This window comes from Acomys minous (genome assembly GCF_964271855.1).
Source record: "Acomys minous genome assembly, chromosome: 14".
Taxonomy (NCBI): Eukaryota; Metazoa; Chordata; class Mammalia; order Rodentia; family Muridae; genus Acomys; species Acomys minous.
The window spans coordinates 47,086,397-47,110,041 of NC_140496.1; the positions used below are offsets into that span (position 1 = coordinate 47,086,397).

Genomic DNA, 23,645 nt, shown 5'->3' on the forward strand with positions numbered 1-23,645 from the left:
ACTCTCTTCAAATGTTCATTTGAATTTATTTGTATCCCTCTTTCCTTAAAATATGGTTTCCCGAGTAGAACATACTAGCCCAGGACATGGCATATGAAAATAATGTAGACTTGTACTGAGCACCGAGAACGTGTCAAAGCCATTCCTTGGTCTTTCTGTGAACCACCTCACAGTGACTCACAAGGTAGGAAAAGCCTTCACTTGTATGCTGCAAACATAAGGGTTCTAAGACCCCCAAATCTAAGGCTCGTAAATGGGGACTCCACAGTAGACTTTGGCTTCTGAAGCCCAAAGTTCATATTCTTCAGTGTGGCGAATATGAATGACTAGAAATTCAGTGCCCCAGATGGTAGAAGTAACTGGCTTACCTTACCATCAATGACTGAGCCAAGAGCAAGAGTCCCAGGGCAAGTTGAGTGTGCGGAGCATAAGTGTGAATGAGGCCATAGGTGTTGAAAAGAAGTGGGTGCTGCCTGTTAGGAAAACGGATACCGTCTTTGTACTGTGGTTGGCACAAAAAACTCTTCTCTTGCCCCGTAGAATTCTGGGAATTAAAATGGGCAGCATCCATTTTCCTTAGTTTTGTCCAGATTGCCTGATGTGTGAAATTATGAACATACTAGAAGCCATTGCTTGTCTTTCACTAATTCTTCCCTTGGTTAATTGAAAGCCATGTCATATGATTTAAACATCAGAAAATACCATAAATCAGCCCTCTGGTCCCACATTACATTGTCATTAGTGATCTAAAGTAAAGTTTCTGTTGAAAAACTATAGGAAACAGGGCTTTTTTCCCATTAAAACCAGCCAGAACTCCATGGGAAAGGTGAACAGCTATCTTCTTCTTTGAGTAAAGACTCTGTGCTCTTCGTGTTGTTTCTTTTTAAAATGTATGAAATCCAGGAGGTTGTCAAGATAGCTCAAGGGGTAAAGGAGCTTGTCACAAAAGCCTAAAGCCTGAGTTCAATCCCTGGAACCCATATAAAGATGGAAAAGCATAGAATCAATTTCACAAAGTTGTCCTCTGACCTCCACACACACAGTGTGGCATCTCCTGCTCCGTGTTTTTCTTTCTTTTTCCCTACTAAACATGCATGCTCATGAGCTCACACACACAACAACAACAACAACAACAATAACAACAACAACAACAGCAGCAGCAGCAACAAAGACATCCAAGATCTCCCTTTAGTCTTTCTTAATGGCTCCTATTCTGATTTTATAATCTTTAATCTGGCTTCATCAAAATTAACATACATATCAGTGCCACACTTATAGTAAAGATGCATTTATTTACAAATACTCATTATTGGTTTCATCCAGAATTAGTAGAAATACATAAGTACTAAGCTAGGGTTGGAGTATGTACAGCTGAAGAAGAAAGAGGAGCCCAAGTTTGAGTTTAGTCTGGGCTATAAAGAGACTGTGTCTCGAAGGAGAAGAAGAAAAATAAGAAGAAGAAGGAGGAGGAGGAGAAGAAGGAGGAGGAGGAGGAGGGGGAGGAAGAAAAGGAGAAAAGAAGAAGAAGAGGAAGAAGAAGAAGAAGAAGAAGAAGAAGAAGAAGAAGAAGAAGAAGAAGAAGAACCATGAAAATGAAGAATTAAGATAAATACAGAAGATATAAAATATTAACCATATTTTCTCAGTTTAGATATGTGAGGCACAACAAGTGTTTTTTCTAATTACTCATCATGATCAATTTTTTGTAGCAAAAATGACTTTAGATGTAAATGAACAATTGTCTTTTGGCCCTTCAGTTGCTGTCATTAGAACTCAGCATTTTAATCATTTTCTAAAATGGTGTTTCATGATAATATCAGAGCTGAACAATTTGATTTTGCTACTTTGGTAAATTGCAAATTTAATTGACACATAAATCATATTTGTTCAAACTCTAACTCAAAAAATAATTTTTAAAGTGCCATTATTTTTATGTGACCTTGAAGTTCCAGCGATCTATTATATAATTTTTCAAGAGAGGTCACATGAAGGGAGCCTCATATTTCCTTAAATTTATTAGTGCTCCTTGGTGGTCTGAACTGCTAGGGTTGTTTTATTTTTTCATGGTTCCCTTTCAAAGCAATGATCTTATTTAATTGCTCAATGTTTGTACTCATGTAAGTCAGTTGGAGCCCTTATTTAGTGTCGCAGGAGGAAACACACAATGAGAAAGAGCACTGAGCCATAGCTGGGAAAGTCAAGTGCCCCAGCCTTAGATTTCTTCATAACGATGTGAAGATAATGCTTTTAGCCACATAATCACCGTATTAGCCACACATCATAAAAAGCAAACTTTACAAAACCAAAAAGTCAAATTCATTAAAAGCAATTTTATACCCTTTGCTGGAGAAAAGCATTTATCTTTTATACTGTTTATGATTTTCTTTTTTCCTTTATTTTAAAAGCCCTAAATTTCTCCTTTTCTGGCAGGAAAAAAAATTTTTTTTCCAACTACACAGACATAAATCACACGAAACTATGAAAGAAATGTACTTTATATTCCTGTGTCTAATATTTAAAAGCCTAATAGTCAGACTTAATGCCTCAGAGATTCCAGCAGTGAATGAAACCTTACAATTCATTTTATTTCATTAGTTTTCACTATAAAAAATCTAATATTCCAAATAATTCATAAAATTGGCTTTCATCCTTATGAAAGTACAGCCCTAATGCTTATGAACTCATTAAAGGTTTGTCTTTATTATAGACTAGGTCTTTAAAAAAAACTGGGTTCAAGTATTAAGACAGTAGAGTGACACTTCACCCATGAAGTAGAATGAACTGGAACCAAGGCCTGTTCACTCACACAGTTCCCGGGAGGCTGGAGCAGCAGGGTCACGTGTACAGGGACCGTATGGACTACACAGCAAGTTTACAAGCACCCCTGGGTTGTATATTGAATCTTTATCTTAAATAGATTAATAATAGATTAGATTATAGATAGGTCAGATTAGATAGACAGACAGACAGACAGACAGATAGATGGATAACAAATGCATAGCATTATAAGGGCATCTTAAGAAGTTAAAGTGTTTTTAAAATTTCCCCTTTTATCTCTAAGGAACTATTTACAAACAAGATTTGACCAGTATTTGTGAACCGACAGGATCATACTATGTAGCTCTGGCTGCCCTGGAACTCGTTATGTTAACCAAGCTGACTGCCACCTCACAGTATCTGCCTGCCTCAGCCTCCAGAGCTGGGATTAAAGGCATTGGCTTACACGCCTGCTTTTTAAACTGCTAATACTTTTGATAGCTGTCCTCAGGAGATTTCCCCAGGGGGAATTAGAGAAGGCAAACGCTGGTTCTGCCCAATCATAATGAAGCAAAGCTCATCTCACTCTGTTTCATAATCTAGTATACTGTGACATGTATACTTTAGTGGCTAGCACCTCTGCCTTGAAGAATCTCACAGTCTTTCTCAGTTTATGATTGCATATCCAACTTTGGGTCTAAACGTAGCAAGTATGGAGTTTAAGTAAGCATGTGTTACATGAGTCAGTATTGTTCTAAAGTAGTTTTCAGAGCTATGTGCCACTGTATGCTTTTCCATCACAATCTTGGACTCACCCTGTATGAAAGGCTTACTTGTAACGTGGAGGAGACCCTTCTCGGATTTGCTATTTGGGGGGTTGACTTGTTGCTTCAAATTTTGTGGGTTTTTTTTACTAAATAAATTGCTTTATGTCTAATTTCAGAACATACCCTATTTTTAACTATTGTATTTTATAAACATAACTAAATTCCTATAATGGCCCAGTACATATGCTTGCAAATCATTAATAAACTACTGGTCACAAACGTCATCTAAATCTCCTGAAAAGAGAGACACGGATTTGTCAGCAGTATGTGGGGAGCCCTTCTGCTGAATAGAAATAGAAGTCTGTCTTTCTGTGCCTGCCATTTTGTGAAGTCCTTTGGCTATCCAAGAGCAAGACAGGACTGCTACCCTGCACCTGCATCCCTCAAGTCACTCATAGGACTGAAATGGAGGGCCTCACATTCTTTCCTTCAAAGTAACATTCCCATCTCGAAGTTTTCTTATCTTGTGGAAGGACTGGATTGTTGTGGCATCTCCCTTTCTGCCCGCCCCCCACTTCCGTACTCAGTTCAAGTATGCTTTGGAGGTCAATGGTCTGGCACTTCCTTGTCTTCCTTGAGCCTGTAAGCAATCTTAGGTGGATATTCCCAAAGGGATTCTCCATCAAGCCCTGGGCCCCATGCAAGTTCTACCATGGTTTAATCCTGGAGTGTCCTGCTCTATTGAAGGGAGGAAGTGTAACTGGTTTGTGTGGAGGACCCATCTTTAAAAAAAAAAATCAGGGAGACACGCTTCTTCCCTCACATTTAATGGGCCGTTTAGTTAATCATTTTCAATCTTTGGTTACCTCACAAAAGAGTCTGTGAAACAACGAAGGAATAGGACTTGAAAATGGGAGTAATGGAAAGAGCAGGACATTGCTAAAGGTAAAGTGAGTCTGGGACAATGGGGTGTTCCACAGAGACGCCCACAGGTGTTGAAGAGCCACCTGCCAAGCTTTCTCCACAGCACAGCAGCCACAGCATCAAATAGCCAATTTTCCCTTGGCCTTGGTAAAATTAGTTATCACAGCACAGAAATGGACACACGTGAGGGCTTGTTTTCCTCTGATAGTCTTTTTATCAGCACCAGACTAGCTTGTTAAAGATAACAACAACAAAAAAAAAGATAGTTTGTTGTGGTTGTTGTTGTTTGTTTGTTTGTTTGTTTTTGTTTTTTGGCTGGGGAGAGTGTCAAAGAAATTTAGTGGGGTTTTTTAGCCTGATACTGTGGAGGAGGTGATGCATACAACACAAGACAAGTTAAACCTGCCTCATGCATTCTTCTGTTCATGCCCCTTGGGTCTGATAAAGTCAATAAGCAATGTGACTATCTTTTCATGTTTATTACATGCACATAGACATTTCTTCCTCCATGTAAATGTCTTACTTCTTTTCCCAAAATGATGCTCTAGCTTTCTTCTCTTTTGACTTTCGAAAGTCTGTATTTAAAAAATAAGTTACTATCTTCCCAGAGGGAAAAACATTCTTAAAAGATAACTAGGCAGATACATGACTGGGTAAGTTCAAAATAACTGAGTTATAAATTAAACTAACACTCATTGGCTAAAAAACTAAGATACAGAGTTCACTTTTTTTTTTTTTTTTTTTACTTCTGACACCTAAGCCAGACTATCTCAAACCCTTTTCAGCTCCTGAACAGTGAATGCTGACCAAGGAGAGCTAGTCTCCTGGGATTTTGGAAATAGTTGGTCACAGACTGTGACACATGTTTTAATTATTTGTGTTCCAATCACAGATAAGCCCTGCTTTGCCATTTCTCATTATGCATTCTGGACACTTTCATTAAGTCCTCCAAAAAAAACAAGGGTAACAATGAAATAATACTAAGCCCTAGAATTGGTGAAGAGTTGAAACTAGCAGGCACAAATTCCATAATGCAGTCTCTGGGGCACAGTCAGGGTGCAGCACAGGCTACTGTTATGACATGTCTTCCCAGGGTAGTGAGAGCACACCTTTAAGAAGTTTCCAGCCTCGGGGAGAATTGTTCTAATTCCTATTTTACATAACTGACATTCAGTTGTGTTTAACAATGTAATTACCTAATATTTCACCCTTTTACTGTTACCTTAAAAATGGTGTGTGTGTGTGTGTGTGTGTGTGTGTGTGTGTGTGTGTGTGTGTGTGTGATATACAGAGCCTTAGTGTATACAAAACATACATTTATGCCCTCATCAAAAATAGTGCACAAAATAAGGCCCAACATGTACTTAGCCTGTAGGTCATTACACAATAATTCAGTGCCTACAATGCTTTTCTTTTTCAAAATAATTTTCTCTTTTCCTAATTTTTTTAATCCTATGAAATTCCTTGAAGCTTGCCTAATACTTTCATTTGTCTTTATTTAGCACAGAGGAAGAGCTTTATGGCATCAACATTTCTAAAATCTTTCTCCAGAAAAAAAAATGCGTGTGCTGTTTCTATGAAGAATTGACACTTTCACAAGCTTATTGTTTTGTTCATTTACCATTACAAATGTGTGTTTCAAACAGCATAAGTATATTGAAGTGTTTTGTCGTTTGGAGATGTTTTAGCAAATTGAACTTCAGAATATCTCAAAATTATTACTATGTTACATACGTTGAACCAAACAGCTCCTAATGCTCAGGCGCTCCTCACCTGATGCAACAAATTCCTCTGGCACATATTAGAGATACTATAACAGATGGCCACTGCTCGGGCGTGGTAAGGAGGACAGTGAACCTTTACTGTATCAAATGAAACCTAGGGAAGATATGGATATATAAACATAGTTTAATTCCACTTGGCAAGTTTAAACATAACAAAATAAACCACAGACACTGGTATAGAAAGTGTTGTGATTATAAAATTTAAGTATCTGAATGTGCACTTGTCTCCTTGGGTATGGGCAACGTGAGAGAATCATGTGGCTATGGAGTAAGTAGGAGTGGTGAAGCTGAAAATTCCAGAAAGTATGTGTGTTGGGCAGGGGGAGCTCTGTGGATTTCCCATGCCCTTCATGGAACCATCACCTTCACTTCACTCCATCATTTAGCAGGATATATGAGTGTGGGTGAGTGTGCACAGAGAAGACACAGGCTCTCTTCAGGTGTGAGTTCTGTCTTCTATCTTGTTCTTATTGTGTGCTGACTGGCAACCACTCTGTCTCTCCTTCTTATTCAGCAGTGGCTGCACTAGGATTACATGGGCCACAGCCAGCTTAATATGGGCTCCAGGGATTCGAACTCGGGTCTTCACACTTGCTCAGCAAGCACTTTGTCCAATGAACTAGCTTCAGAGCCCAGGAGTTTTTTAATGGAGATTTTATTACATAGACAGGATAGATTAAATTGCTGGCCGTTGGTGACTGAACTTGGTCATCAGCTCTTCTCTCAGGGTGAGGGCAAAGAGCCGAAGATTTCAATTCTCCAATGTCAGGGTTGACTTCTGGGGCTGCTAGCTCCACTCCTGACCTACCTAGGGGCTCACCAATACTCAACACATTAGCGTGATCTCAGGTGTAGTTGAAAGGGTGTTTTATAAATCAAAAGGCATTCTTATAACTCAGGAAATTCCAAGACTTTTCAGGACTCTGGGCCAGGAACTAAAGACAAAGACAAATTGTACTTTTTATTATGTGTGTGTTCCTTCCCATAAGGTCCCCATGGGATTGGCTCTTCTTCAGAGAGTAAATCATACTTTTAAAACTGTTAAAAATCCATGCTTCTTACTTTGTCTAGAAGTTATGGAAAAAACCAGTACCTTACACTGTATCCAGGACCCTATAGTGCATTTCAAAACTGAAACAAAGAAAAAGAAAATACAGAACACAGTTTAAAGGAAAAAACATTAAAATCTTAGAAGGAAATGCTAAGATTTCCCATCAAGCATGTTTTCCCATGTATATCCTGTGTCATGAGGACCCATGCAGTTAGCACACGAGTTTTATTCTTGATTAATTTATGCATACAAATTTCACCTGCCCACTTTTTATGCAACTGTCTTCTCCTCTTTCCTCCTCCCTCAGTTCTGATGGGTGCTGTCATTCACTCTGAAGATGGTCAGGAATATTTCTGTCAGCCATCAGATATCCCAACTAGCCTGTTCACAGGAACCTAGCAGCAGCTTACATCATCACCTGCTGCCACCAGATGTGCCAGGTGTATGTATGCTGCACATAAAAAGGTCACAGATACCCCAGATCTCCCTCCTCTCTCTCTTCCCTCTCCCCGCTCTCTCTTTTCTCTCCTATCTCTCATATCCACGCCTACTCCCGTTCCCTCTCTCTGTCTCCCTATCTGTCTGTCTCCCTGTCTCCCTGTTTCCCCGTCTGTCTGTCTGTCTGCCTGAATCTCTATCTCATCCCATTACTCAACTAGATCTGTTGCATGGCATAATTTCTCAGCTACACACCTTGGCATGGCCAGCCAAAAGTACGCTACCCTCACCCCCATTTTATTCTATTCATTTCTGCGCTGGCAGCTAAATTAGCAGGTGTGCCATGGCAGGCTTTCCTTCCCTGCCTTCTAGTGACCGTGTAGACAAGTGTCACCACAAGAGGTCATGGCCAAAAAGACTCAAGTTTTAGATGCTTAGGCTCCCATTTTTAAAGGCAGATTCAATGATTCTTGTGGTTTGTCCCCGACCAAAACTTGTCCTCACTCATATGAATCATTACCTTAGGTGTCAGAGGAAAATTGAGTTATGGCAGGATTAAGAATGCTAACCTACACATAGATCAGCAGTCTGTCCTGAGTTATCTGGGCAGGCTCCTGGTACTCACACAGTTCTGAAAGCAGAAAGCAAGGCTGGGAGGACTAGATTGTTGTGATGCGACAGTTCAACCGGTTGTTGCTGTCTTTGAAGATGGAGGGTAGAAGAAGTGGTCTAAGGAATGTAAGAAGAGGCTAAATTGGAAAGATGGAAACAAACAAACAGCGTATGCCCTGGAGATTGTAATAAAGAAGGCCGCTCTGCTGCCATTTGCTGTAACCCTGAGAGCCACGTGGAATTTTAATGGACAGACCAATATCACAAACGCATCGTGTTCCCAGCTATGAGGGTTGTAAAGATACTATCTGATATTGTGTTTGCAATAACAACTCAAAAGAAAGTCCAGATGACAGAACATTCTAGAATCACAGAATGCAAAGGCTTCTACAAGAGGAAGCCATATTGGTTGCCAAGTCCTCTTTTTTCCTCTCATTCTGTGAGCCAGCAAAGTACAGACAAGTGAATGATGGTTGATAAATGAGATGAGAAGGTCAGCCTGATAGGAAAAAAAATGTGGTTTAGAGACAATGAAAAATACCACTATTCTATTCTTCTGTTAATTCTTAGAGGTTGCTTTGGGATTAAGCAAAGAACAGTTTTACCCGAGGCTGTCCCTCCTACTTGTGCCCCGGTGTCACATAAGAAACTGTCTTATGGTCTGTAGAAACTTGCCTAATTCTTCAAGTAATTTAGCTGCTAGGATAAAGCCATGCCTTTTTTTTTCTTTTTCTCATTATTAAATCTTGTCAGTCGTTACCTGAGAAAACTCAGGTATTCATAACACAAGTAAAGATGTGGCGAAAAGATACTCCAAATAAGTATCTACTCTTTGCAACTCCTGTTGTTTGGAAATGCCCATTTACCTTGATGCAGCGTTGTTTAATCACTCAAAAACATCAGGATCTTAGAGGGATGTCATAGAAATACACACCTGGACGTCATCATGTTATCTGCTTCCATGTCTGCTCTTTGAGCACCAGGAGGTCTTATGCTTACTGCCAATCAGAGCCTGACACTAGTAAGTGCTCAGTAAATGTCTGCTCAATTGACGTTGAATTTTAATCATCTAGGCGTAAGGATTTCTTCATTATAGGACTGAATTTATGATTCTGATTCTTCTTCGTTGCTTAGTACCATAGGGTCATGATACGGATGCTGAAGTCATCAAGAAATCTAAGGTGTATGTGCTTCGGATCCTTTTTTCTTACTTCTGGTTTGTTTTGTTTCGTTTCATTTGGAAACAGGCAGCCTACATGTAAGAGACACTAGCCTTGAGTTCCTGATACTCCTTCCTCCACCTCCCAAGTGCTGGGGGTATAGACATGTGCAAGCACGCCTGCTTGTGGTAGCCTGTTTAAAAACTAGATTGAGATGTCCATGCCATGCAGTAGGCACACTAGCCCGCTCTGCAGGTATCCTTGTTCTAGTCCCTAGACACTGTGCTTTTATGCTAGTTAGCAAGGGGTCCAGCAGAAGTGAGTGTGAACTTGAAGTCAGCCAGTTCATTAGATGTCGAAAGAACACTAAAGGGAAACTATGGGATACTCAGGAGTAGAACTTCCGGCTTCCTGTTCCGTGTTGCCTCTTCCTAAAATACTCAAATCAGTATTCTGCGAAGGGGATGAAAGCAAATTTAAGAGAAATAAAAACTCAGAATAAAGTAAAGTAAAGTAAACTTAATAGTTTAATCCATATTGACAGAAGAGGGAAGTCAGGCATGGTGGTGCCCCCCCTTTTATCCCAGCACTTGGGAGGCAGAGGCAGGTGGATCTCTGAGTTCAAAGCCAGCTTGGTCTACAAAGCAAGTCCAGGGCTACACAAAGAAACCCTGTCTCAAAAAAAAGAAAGAAAGAGAGAAGGAAGGAAGGAAAAGGGAAAAGAGTGGGGGCAGGGAGCTACCAAACAGCAGTTAAGAGCGCTTGCTGCTCTTGCACAAGCCCTTGGCATCCACATCTCCAGTCCATCCATAACTCCAGTTACAAGGGCTTTAGTGCCTTCTTCTGAGCTCTGAGGGCACCAGGGATACATATGGTACACACACAGACATACATGCATGCAAAAACACTCATACGCATAAAATAAAGATAAATAAATCTAAAAAAATTTAAATGAGAGTACAAAGAGAATGTTTTTTGTCTGTCTGTCTGTTTGTTTTTAGAAGACATCACAATGAAAGACAAATACCTCAAAATTTTCGTCAAAGAGAAAAATATTTTCTGTTGTAATCATATTATGGTTACTCTTTTTCAAAAGGGACATTTCTTATTATTCAAATAACATTCTTCCACAATTGGCTAGAACTTTGATCTGCCCAATAGGATAGAGTTAACCCCAACATTCCAAGAGAAGATCTGGCCCATTGAAGTCTTCAGTACTCCATGCGGGGGTGTTAATCTCAGACTCTGTGGCATGGACCCTGTGAGGCCACGCCTGGCCCGCAGTCACCCTTTTATTAAAAGTCCCTGGAGAAACCTTTCTGACTTATGCTGAAACATGGGCCAACATCCAGATTCCAAATGGTTTAGGACATTGTGTTGAAACCATTCAACAATCCTCTTCTGAGTATCCCCTTGCGGTTGGTGTGGAGCTGTCCAGACTTCTGTAGTATTGGGAAGACTGAGGAACAAAGGGGAGTCTGGGGTGCTAGTCAGAGTGGAAAGTGTGTCCAACCTAAAAGCTTAACACATAGCAGTGATCTTATTTAAAATAGCATAAGGGTTTTTTGGAAACCTCTTCTTCTTCTTCTTCTTCTTCTTCTTCTTCTTCTTCTTCTTCTTCTTCTTCTTCCTTCTTCTTCCTTCTTCTTCTTCCTTCTTCTTCCTTCTTCTTCTTCTTCTTTCTTCCTTTTTTTTTCTTGATTGGGAATCTTTGCAGATGCTATTTCTGTTCTGCAATGTCAGAAGCATACAAAACCCAAAGTTCAATGTGAGGCTTTGGAAAAAACATCACTGGCATTCACATAGGTCATGACAAATATCTTGGGCCTTGGCTGACAGATTTTTCAAAGCATTGTGTTTGAGGATGTACTCTTCCTGAGTAGCACAGCTCCCTGGATAGGAGTCCTTCTCCATCCACCACTTGGGGAGTGCGCTTGCATCCCTTATTAGCCAGCCCAGCTCAGCTCATCATGAGAGAGTCCTCATCCCCAGGCACTCCCAGGATCAGTTTCTACATGGAAGCATACCTTGATGGAGCTCCTGTGTTTCCTTCTATGAACTCTGAATGATCATGGGGGGGGGGGGGGACGGACAGGGGGATGGGGGGGAATAAAGGTGTTCAGAGGAAAGTCCATGAAGTTGGCATATGGGCTGGTTGATTGTTTCTGATGAGGCTCTAAAACCAACTTAGCAGAGGTTGGGACAGAGAGGTGATAAAGGAGGCACTGGGCCTGGGGGAGAACAGAATGTGACTGTGAACACATATGGCCAGAGCTTGGGTGAAAAGGGACATAGGATCACAGAAAAGAAGAACAAAGGCTGTAAGGAGGCTATCTTCACCCATCCCTCATGCCGGGTCAAATGTTCTGTTAATGTCTAAAGCTGGAGCAACGTTAGGAGACCTGAGGCCTTAACCGTATGATGGTGTCACTGTTGAGAAGCCCCCTGACCCTGGCATGAAGTCACCTTTCGGTACCAATCAACATGCTTCCTCATGTAGGCCTTGATAAATGAGCAGGCCACAAGGCAGATTTTCCCTGGCGAGCTCAACTATGATTTGCTCATAACATTTTAATTAAATAGGCAACATTACTGTGAAAGCTAATTCAAGTGAACCACGTGTCAATATTTCAGACTCCTGGTTCTGCAGGAGAGTCAACATACCCTGGCTGGTCACTGGAGACATCCATGATATTTATATTACCCATGAAGTTTTCTCACCAGTATAATAAGAGAAGGTTTTCTTGGAAATAACTTAAGTATTCAAATTTTTAAACCAATCAAAATACAACTTTATACCTGGAAGGCGATTTGAAAAGAGCAGCTCCTTTATCAGAAGTAATCAAATATCGATCATGTGACTTGAAAAAAGTCAAATTCTTGACTTTTCAAAAATGTATTATCAGCAAGGTGGTGGTGGTGCTCACCTTTAATCCCAGCAATTCGGAGGCAGAGATAGGTGAATCTATGTGAGTTTGGGGTCAGCCTTGTCTGCAGAGTGAGTTCCAGGACAGCCAGAGATACACAGAGAAACTCTGTCTCAGAAAAAAAAACAAAACACAAAACCAAAATATATCACCTGTTTTCTTCCCATTCACAACCCATCTCTTCTCTTGGCACTTCACTAAAATGTCTGTGAAGCTCCTGGACTTGTGGTGCATGCCGTGTGTTTCTAAAGTGAACAAGTGCCCGCTTCTGCCTGCAGATCTTTTCCACTTGGCCAACTGCTGCATCTCTAATTCCTGAAAAGCAACCAGCACAGTTTTGAACCATGTTCCTCTCTCCTCCTCGGGGGCCGTATTCCTGACTACTTGATTAGCTACTACAGAGAACGACTTTCAACCAAGGCAGTATCCTGGGGAGGAGAATTAGGCACGGTCAGAATTCCACCGGTGGGCTTCCTCATGCAATCCATCAAAGCGGTTTAAGTGAGCAGACACTGTACATTCAAACCTCAGCTGTACAGCTCCTCAAGTCTCCCAAGGCAGCAAAGCAGCATTTCTCTCCTGGCAATGTGAGCAGGAAAACAGCAGCATCGAGTCTGTATTAAAGCCATCATCACAAAATAATCCCCAGAAAGCAGAGGCTCATTCATAAATCATAGCCATTAGCATCTGACTCTAATGATTAAAGTTAAAATGAGGCATATGGCGATGTGTAGAAAGGTTAACACTTCAATAAATGATTCAGAACTTCCCAGACATTTCCAGCCAGTGTATAATTTATGCAACTCTCCAAGTCGGAATTGCTCTACTTTGGATGTTGTGTAGCTAAACACATTTATCTCTGAGCCACAAAACACATAAAACTAGGTTTATTAAAAAAATAAAGATTTATCCCTAGTATTTTATGCTTTCAGGCTGATGTGGCATCCAAATCGCACAGTTGCTGTTCCGTGCTAGTGACAGACTCCGTGTGTGGGACTAACCATGACAATCAGCCATTACTGACCTTGACCCTTCAAAGAAGTTTTGGTATTACAAGGTTTTCCACATTTAACACTTCAGAGGTTAATTTTTCCCCATATTTTGCTAAAGTCGCCATTATGTTAAAGGCCTAAACAGAGGATGAGCAATTGTAGAACTCAGTTTCTGTCAAAGGATGTCACTGCTGTGGGTAACTGACCAGATTGCAGAGAAAACTGTCCACTCAATCCCTAGACTATGGAATTTAAGTCTCTGGTCTAGATGATTTCGGATCTTCGACTCCAAGACAGACGTTCCTAGCCTGTGGGAGAAAGCAAATGCTGGGACCATATTGAATTTCCACGAGCTGAATTGGAAAAAAAAAAAAAAAAAGGAGATAAAATGCCTTTCTATTTCAGAACATGACAGTGTTTTAATTGCCTTAGCAGTGGACATGTGTAATGTATACAGTCTCTGAGGTTCATATAATCACAAAAGAGCTGTTTGAGATTTTTCTTTTATTTCTTAGCATCCTCTTTCCTTTCCAGTGTTTCTCTCACCCCAACTCTGGTCCTGGCTTTTTGCTCCCTCCCACCCCTTCATCCTTCACTCTCTGCAGAGTTTGGGGTGTATGTAAAAATGCCCCTTCTCTGCATACATGGGCCGACGCCGCTGTTACCTAGCTATGATGTGCGGACCACCATCGTTGTGACAACTGATGTCGATGCCTCCGGGTGAAACAAAGGTTTATACATTACACAAGCAATTTAACTGCTTTCTAAACATATTGCCAAGACAGTGGGAGCTGGCAGCCCGCACTGGTTTTAGGTTTTGGTGAGCTGGCTTAGGGGTAACTGTTGATTGTGAACTGTTTTTATTTGTCTCCCATGCACTACAAGCAACCTCGTAACCCAGGAAAGAATCCCTCACAGCGCTTAAACTGCTCTCCTCGGCTTCCCAAGATTGCGTGCACAAATCACTCGATTAAAGGGGCATTACGAGTCTCGTGCACAGATAACTGCACAAGACAATTGTGTTGCTCTAACCTTTAAAGTGCGCCACATAGAGAAATGTTTTATAATCCTTTTCTCTGTGCAGTAGGCAGAGGAGAAAAGAGGCTGGGCAGAGATTACCCACCCAGAAGAAAGAAAGGGACTCTTTTTGAGGTTCCAGTTGAAACACAATAAAGAACATAATTAACATCCAATTCTTTGTGTTTTCCATTTGACTGCAGGGAGGAGATGAAAGGGGCCTGCTGAGCCTTGCATTCCATCCCAATTACAAGAAAAATGGAAAGCTGTATGTGTCTTATACCACCAACCAAGAACGGTGGGCCATCGGGCCTCACGACCACATTCTTAGGGTGGTAGAATACACAGTGTCCAGGTATCACTAATGTGCATTGGCGCCTACAAATTCTGCCGTGTTGTTTCCTCTTCTTTGTCTCTTCACAAACTGTTTAGAAATCATTACCGTAAGTTAGTAGTGATTAAAGAAGAATCTTCCCATGGCTTAAAACACAGTGCCTGCATGTTTGTTTGTATGTGCAACTCTCTCTCTCCCTCTCTCTCTCTGTCTCTCTCTCTGTCTCTCTCTCTCTCTCTCTCTCTCTGTGTGTGTGTGTGTGTGTGTGTGTGTGTGTGTGTGTGTGTGTGTGTGTGTGTGTTTAGGAGACATTGAATAAAATAATGTCTTTGGTACTTCTCAATTATTTAAACTTCAGTGATGTTCCTAGAACATAGAGATTAATATAATTTTTCGTGTAATTCTGATTAGCTCTATTTCAAGTGTGGCTGTCTGTCTGTACACTTCTTCCTTTCCAGCAGATTACCATCAAGCCTGCAAAATCATGGTGTTTTTTTTTTCCCTTCCATCGTGCAGGAAGAATCCCCACCAAGTTGATGTGAGAACAGCCAGGGTGTTCCTGGAAGTTGCTGAGCTCCACCGAAAGCATCTTGGAGGACAACTTCTTTTTGGTCCCGATGGTTTTCTGTACATCATCCTTGGGGATGGCATGATCACACTGGATGACATGGAGGAAATGGATGGGTTAAGGTAACACACTGCTTCCCAACATGTACTTTTTTTACACTAACACGATTTTAATGCCAGGTCACGCGGTCTGAACCAGCAAAGGGGAAAGCATGTGTCTTATGATTGAACATGAGGCCACTTTATGCTGAAGGGATGCTTTGCCTTGTCCTAAACGAGCTGCTGCTTTGAGACTGTGCTATGGGCGTTGCTCTGCCACATGCAACACTGGGGAGGGTACCTCTTCCTGTGAGCCCAGCCACTCCCCGACCCCCATGTATCCATGCTGCTGCCCCACCCTCTGTCTAATGAACTGAAATCTTGGTGAAGATAAGACATAGGCTGGAAAAGATAAAAGAGGACAGATATTTTTTTTAAAGCGAGCAGCTTTACATCCTTGTCCACTCTCCATCTGTACCCACACTGGCCCTGATCTCACTGGTTGCCACACGGCATATGGAAATCAAGTAATTTTAAGTCAAATGGAGGGAGGGTTTCTATCTCCTTAGAGCAACCTTGCTCCATGGATGCAGGTGAAACACAGGACCAGTGTGTGAAGTACTCACTCCCCTTCCGGTCTCTCAGTGACTTCACAGGCTCTGTGCTGAGGCTGGACGTGGACACCGACATGTGCAGTGTGCCTTATTCCATACCGCGGAGTAACCCACACTTCAACAGCACCAACCAGCCCCCAGAAGTGTTTGCCCACGGCCTCCATGATCCAGGCAGGTGAGGACATCTGCCTAGCTCGCCTCTGCTTTCAAAAAAGGACAAACTTGAGGTCTGGGAAGAGGAGTAAGATACACAGCTGCCAAGTATCAAGGGGTGGTATTCTTTGTACCTGTAAAATGAAACAAGACTGTTAACTCAACAAGTATTTAGCCCACTTTCTAGCGGTCATCTGTGAGGAAGGTAAAAATAAAAAGATTAAGCAAAGGAAAACACAAGTTCATGGAAACATTGGGGAGGAGGGCACTATTTGATAGCCTTTGGCTTTCTTTGTTTAAACTCGAAGTTTGATTTTTCTTGTTGGCTTGGTCTGTTTGATGCTGCGTCAACAGATTGCCCCATCTGGGGTCATTTAGAAACAAAAGATAGATTTTTTAGCTCACAATTCTAGATGCCGGGCAGTCAGAGGCCATGGTGGCAGGATCGCTCAGCATCTAATGAGAGGAACGGAGATAGAAAAGTTGCCCAGCCCATCCTCCTATGGGAAACTCACTGCTTAGGCTAACCATCCCCCTCTCACAATAGCGTAAATCCACAGGCTGGAGCAACACGAGAGTAACGCTCTCACGCAGACGGACACACTCCCTCCCTGGAGGTCCTGTCTGCACTGCCGACTGCAGTGGGAAGCAGGGTTCCCGGATGTGAGCTTGGCAGGGCACGTTCAGACAATACCACATATGTCGAGAAAAATGGTAACAAGTATGTTCCAAGGGCTCTGTCGGGATGACGTAAGAGTCCACAGAGAGAGTGCAGTCCCTCGCACCGGGGCAGCCCTTGCTGCCGTCATCTCATTTAATACACGACGATGTAGTGTTGCTTTCCAAGAAATTGAGGTAAATGTTAATGTCGTTCATGCCTGAAGAACGTAGCAATACTAAAGGAATCCGTGTTGGCTGTTTTCTACTTATACTATAATGAGCCATAAGGAACAGAATGCTTAGAGATCCCCCCGAATGAAGGGTTTCAGGCACACTTTAAAAATTCTATGAACTCTAACAGAAATTCTCTGATGAAAAGCCCTTCCGTCGGGTCTGTCACTCAGACTAAGGCACATGTGGCCACATTCACTCATTCACTAGCTTAGTTATTATTGCTATTTAATGTTTATAGAGTGTTCACTATGTGCAAGGTGACTATTTCTCAAATTTTTTATTTTTATACTCCCTCATGCCCTTCATCTTCCCCCCATCAAAGCCCAAGTCCGCAGTTCATTTCCTTTCTGGCATCACCACAGATCTTAAAATCTGTTCGGCAGGGAATCCTTAAGGTGGGATCAGGATGCGGAGGAAACTGTCACATTCCATTTCTATAGCTCAGAACGCACAGACACCACAAAGCAACACTTTGAAGTGTAGCTGCCTGAGTCACCACCCTCCCAAGGGGGGCGGGGGGGGGGGGAGCGTTCTTGCAACCTTCCTGGGGGTCCAAGCCTCAGTGCAAAAACACAGGATGAGGCCCTTTCCAGACCCGGCTCCTGGCAAGATGCCTGTGCCACGGAGCCCTGCCTCCTCTGGCAACTGAGGCCTGAAGAAAAACTCTGTTTGTAGTCTGCTTCCCTCCCAGAGAATCTCAGGCAGAGAAAGATTTTTAAAAAAGAGAAAAACTAAAACCACGAATGGCTGTAAGTAGAGCTGCCCCGTCATTAAGCATTTTGCCTCAGGGTACTAAACTAAGTACCCTCTGGGTAATACACTGAGATAGCTGCCCTACAACACCTTAGTGTTTGAATTTGTGTGTGTGATGTGTGTGCATGCCCATACTTACAAAAGGGTAGGGTGAGAGAGGTCAAGTGCCTTGCTCGATCATCCACCTTTCTCCTTTCCTTGATTTTTATAAGACAGATGTCTTACTGAGCCTCAAGCTAGATTACTTCAGTGAGGCTGGCTGGTCAGAAAGCTCTGGCCTTCCTATTACCCCGCACACACCTAACCCCAATATTGCACTCTATGTTTGTGTCGTGTCTGACTTTTATGAAGATGATGGGAACCAACCTCAGGTCCTCTGCTTGCACAACAGCAAGAATTCTTCCCGCTGATCCAGCTCCCCAGTCCACGATCGTTTTTTATTTCAAGATTAATTAAGGTTCACAGTAAAATGTGACCTAAGATACAAAGACTCCGAGTGTAAGTCCCAAGCCCCTAAGCCCCCATTAACATGGCCTCCCCACTCCACCCCCTTCATCATCGTCCCCAGTAGAATGGTCCTTTCAGTAAGCAACAGACGAGACAGCATTGGCGTGTCGTCATCAGCAAGAGCCCGCGGTTGACTTTAGCAGCCACTCTTGGCGGTGTGCCTTCTGTGTCGCTTTTAGACAAACGTGTGGTGACAGGTGTCCATCATCTCGTGGCCTCGTCTTATTAATTTCACTGTCTGGCTCCCTCTGCGTATAAAAACCTGAAAGTCAGAGGATGGAGTGGTACTCACCGCCCCCAGCGACTCACGACAGGGAGAGCTGACCTCTTCTTCAGCAGTAGCTATTTCTTGTTGAAAACAAGTCAAACTTCTTTTTTTTTTTTTTTCTTGTCAAAGATTCTTTGTCTTCCAAAAAAGGTGCTACAAGAAACCCTCTCACCCAGTGGGGACCGAAGTTCCTCAATAGGTCACAACATGCCTGTGTCTTCATTGAATTGAAAGGATCTCCCTTAGCGAGGACAGTGGAGGTCCTGTCACCGTGGAACTGTCCCCTGTCTTTCTTTATCATGACAGGCTCTTTGGAGCCTTAGGTTGTTGTTTTATTTTACTGTAATATTTGCTAACCAACTCTCCATTACTGAATTCCCCTACTCTCCAATTTTTTTTAACATTTTAAATTTATTTAAGAGCCTAGTGATTTGGTTTATAAGTAGTTAACGTATCTTGTTGGCTCAAAAAGCAATTCTCAGTGGAATGTTTTCTGCCTCCAGGGGACATTTGACAATGTGTAGAAACATTTTTGGATTTCACAACTGGGATGAGGGGGGCTAAGAGCAGGGCAACACTACTGTCATCTAAGGGGTCAAGGCCAAGGAGAACGCTAAGAATCCCATAATTCACAGAGCAGAACCCCCTCTGTGGCTGGTGAGATGGTTCCACAGGTAAAGGTATTTACCACGAACCCTGAACACCTGAGTTCAATGCCAGGAACAGAAGAGAAAGAAGAAAACAGACCTCCACGGATTGTCCTCTGACCTACACACACACACACACACACACACACAGAGAGAGAGAGAGAGAGAGAGAGAGAGAGAGAGAGAGAGAGAGAGACAGAGACAGAGACAGAGACACAGAGACAGAGAGGAGAGAGAGAGACAAAGAAAGAGACAGAGAGAGACAGAGAGGAAGAGAGGCATGCATGCACACACGTGCACACTAAAAAGAAACAACACTAGTTCTAAGACTAATATATTACATACATTGTATGGCACAAATGAGTTGATGGTAGCATTGATTCATATTTCCAAACCCTGCCAAAGAGTTGCGCATGAGGTAATCCTTACCAATAGGCTAACAAAGGTTTTTAAGATAGTGAGAACATTCATTAGAAGAACGATAGCCAGAAAAATTAAGAAACATACTCCCGAGGTCATTAGCTTCAATAGAATAAACAAACATGTCGGGGATGTTTCCTTCAGTGGTTTCAAGAATATCCAAACTAAATTGCTCCTAGGATCCTCGCCAGCCCGCAAAGCGTTCCTTCCTATGTCAGGAAGAGACCTTGGTAGGAATTAATGAGTATCTGCTTCTTTATTATGCAGATGTGCCGTGGATCGACATCCCACTGATCTAAACATCAATTTAACAATACTTTGCTCAGATTCCAATGGAAAAAACAGACCATCAGCCAGAATTCTACAGATAGTTGAAGGAAAAGACTATGGTGAGTCAAGCACAGTTGCTGGGTTTGCTTACCTGAAGATTGACTTTAGTACATTAAGTGGAGAAAAATAAAAGTTTGCAGAATCAGCGTTTGGGAAAGCATAAAAACACTAGCCTGACAGAGGCCAGTGAGTAAATTGCTCCGTTTTCAGAGGTCCAAGGACTCCTCGAAGCCCTGAGGGCATCTCTGTTTAATTACCTTTCCCATGGATTGAATGGTTCTCCTCCGTAGGTCCGGATAATTTAATGGTCTCAAAAGTCAGTGGCTTGTATTTTGCTCATCTGAGGCTCAAGGAGGGGAACTTCTCTTTATTCTCTGTGATGCAGGAGAGCTTGTCTTAACATTTTATACGCAGAGAAATAAGCCTTGAAGGTACAAAACTGCTGAACATTCAACATGCTAGGCTCAGCAATTAGAAAAATAATGTTTCTAATAAAAATAATTTTAAAATGAGGTCCTTTTAGAGAAAACAAAGTAATTGACTTGTAAAAACAAGTCATGGGAATAAAATGTTTAAACATTATTTTTAATAACATGATTACCAGAGTGTTTACAGAGAATTTAAAAACAAAAAGTTGAATAATGAATCTAAAACACTCAGTATTTTTCAGTGCTGTACTACACACTCCTTTTGAAGGCCACACTGCAGCAAGCACTATTATGACTTGGAGCACAATAGATGAGATTATTAAATTGATTGCTTCTTCTATTTACTCATTCAACAGAGCTATTTATTTTAGCACTAAGAATGAGGCAGCTGTGTTAGTTTATGCAGTATTTGGTTGTTTCACTTCGCTTTTTTCCAGGTATTCTGTCTCTGTCTCTCTCTCTCTCTCTCTCTCTCTCTCTCTCTCTATCTCTATCTCTATCTCTATCTCTCTCTCTCTGTGTGTGTGTATGTGTCTGTGTGTGTGTGTGTGTGTCTGTGTGTGTGTGTCTGTACCTTATAAAAGTCAAACCAAAGAATCACATGGTTTGGAAAAAAGTCTAATAAGCCACTAACTAATTCAATAGACTTTGGTTATATCTGGAGAATAAACTAAATTGCACTAACTTTCAGACAAAACTCATCAGAATATTAGCAGACTCACATCTATGTAGTTTAAAACACATACAATGCGCACTAGGCTCCCACTGTGAACACACTCACAGAGCCACTAGAGGCAACAAGAACTACCGTTGGTCACATCGCACAGAGGACAACACTGAGGTACAGAAAGGTTAATTACCAAACAAAATTGAGTAGTAAAGAAGGGAGCTAAACTGAGGCAGCCTGACTCCAATATTCCTGACCTTAGTCGTTCAACCATCATGCTTGGTAGTTAAGACCTGCCTTTTCCAAGCTTCGCTTTATCATGACGACGTGAGAAGAGCAGTGCCTAATGAGTATTCTTATGAACACGTGATCTGTTTGATGTCACTACTGCTGACTCAGCAGAGTCCCACAGTAGAAAACTGGTCAGGAATAACTGAGTTTGGGCTCTTATGGATTCAGTGCGCAGTGTCAGCCCATGTGTGCAAACCATGGCAGCGTTCTTCCTATCCCCAGCTCAGGTCATTTGCCTGTGCCAGGCTGACTCCTTTTCCAACTGTGTCCTGTGGCAACTGTCCTCAGGGGCAGAAGTGTTTGCAAGGTTAAAGTTGCACCTGTATCAAATGAAATTTAGCCTCCTGTGGTGGTTTTTTGTCCACATTTTTTATGTTTCATAAATATGAAAATGGTAAGAAGGTATCAGATGCCAGGTATGAGAATATATGAGATTTATTAAGTGAGCAAGGGGAGAGAAGGGAGGGGGGAGGGGGAAGGAGAGAGACAGAGACAGACAGAGACAGAGGAAGAGAAAAAGGAGGTGGAGAGACAGAGGTAGAGAGAGAAGAAGAGTAAGAGAAAGAGTAAGCGGGGTAGGTAGGCAGACTAAAGCAGAATCCTAAGCCGTTTTAAAGATAAAACTTTGGTTTCCAAAGATCCAATGTGTCTTTATTAAGAGAAAGCAAAGGCCTTTCATTGTCTTGTGTACCTAATTGGTGCTTGTATTGATCTATATTTCACATGAAATAAAATACTTGTAGCACTCCCCCGCCCAAAAATAAATAAATAAATAAATAAATAAATAAATAAATAAAATTACCTTGCTGCCACAAAAGCTCATGCATAAGATACCACCTGTTGACTGTGGCTTGTCATTAAATGCATGGGAGGCATTCCTCCAGGGAACTTGTCGCATGCAATTCGGAAGCCCTCCTGGACATTGCCAACCTTGCAAGTCTGTAAGCAAAACTTCTAAAGTGCCCTGAGTGAAGCTGTTCCTCGACTAAGCAACAGTGATTTGAAGGGCACAGTAAGTGCGGCTTCAAAGACTTTTATGTGCTGTGTTTTTATTTTCATTAAAGTGTGAACCTTTAAAACTTTGTAAACATCTTATGATTTGACAGGTCTGGTTTGGTTTACTAAACATAAGCAGAACCATTTTTTAACAGACATTTATTGCTCAAAGCTCACTTCCTAAGTGTTTTGGTTTAGAGTAAATAACAATGATTTCAAAATATTTGGGTTTGAATGGTGTTGGAATCTTGGTGTGTCCTGACAGATAAAATGGCACGCTCCTAAGCGTTTCCATTTCCCTAAGCTTGCATTTTGATGAATTTCAGTATTCTTATCAGTACACCTGAAACAGTTCCATGTCCCACCTTATGAAACATAATATGGAATTAAATCACTTTATCACGTATTACTTGGTTGGTATGACTTCGACTTCTGGAAATGTTTCATTTACCTTAATACTATTTTTTTTTCCAGAAAGTGAGCCATCACTTTTAGAGTTCAAGCCATTCAGTAACGGCCCTTTGGTGGGTGGATTCGTTTACAGAGGCTGCCAGTCTGAACGGTTGTACGGAAGCTATGTGTTTGGAGACCGCAATGGGTACGTTTCCTAAGGCCATGGTTTCTTATACCAAATGGCACGTCTATTGTTCGGAGCACTACCAAAAACTATCCAAGTGCCTGTCCCCTGAGAGTCAGACCTCGGACACACACAGTTGTTATTGCTTCCTTGGGTGTCACTGCACCTGGACGTTTTATTGAAGAGTTGCTTCCAAAGACTCTTTTCATCCAGCTCTGTCAGTTCTATGAGGCACTGTTTAAAGGCAAACAAGTCTTCTGAAGGATTCTCCGTTTCCTTCGACGTTTCCCGTTATCCTCAACCTAAGTCCCAAACTTGTTTTACAGGACTTGTAAAAACACTGTTTAAAAAAAAAATTGCCCTGGGAGACTAAGAATTTTGGTAGCGCCAAACTCTTCAGGACTTTCTGCAGCAGCATGCAATTTGGCTACATAAGTAGGTACTATAAAATAGAAACGTAGCCTAAATTGCCAAGGTCTCGCGTGGTGGGTGGTTAGGAGGAGCTGATGAAACCCGTGCTGAGAGCTGGTTTCCTCAGCTGCTGACACTCAAGCCAAGAGGCGCCATGGTGTGCTCGGCTTCAGCGAGAGGCAGGCCCTGTGCCTACCCTGCGCTCTACCCACCCCGTCCCATGCTGGCCCTCAGCAGCACAGCCTGCGGTGGAGACCCTCCTGGCAAGGACCCTCTCTGGGTGTAGGTGAGGAAGGGCTTTCTCTTACTTGGATTTTTTT

General features: G+C 42.0%; 1 protein-coding gene across 1 annotated transcript in view; it reads left to right on the plus strand.

The window, feature by feature from the left end:
• HHIP (hedgehog interacting protein) overlaps positions 1–23,645 on the plus strand; it is a 96,928-nt gene that overhangs the window by 50,226 nt on the left and 23,057 nt on the right. Inside the window, exons 5-9 of the mRNA XM_084757914.1 lie at positions 14,633–14,784; positions 15,280–15,453; positions 16,015–16,158; positions 19,893–20,014; positions 22,812–22,935. Of these exons, the coding sequence (XP_084614040.1) occupies positions 14,633–14,784; positions 15,280–15,453; positions 16,015–16,158; positions 19,893–20,014; positions 22,812–22,935 (716 nt within the window). The remainder of the gene's footprint in view (positions 1–14,632; positions 14,785–15,279; positions 15,454–16,014; positions 16,159–19,892; positions 20,015–22,811; positions 22,936–23,645) is intronic.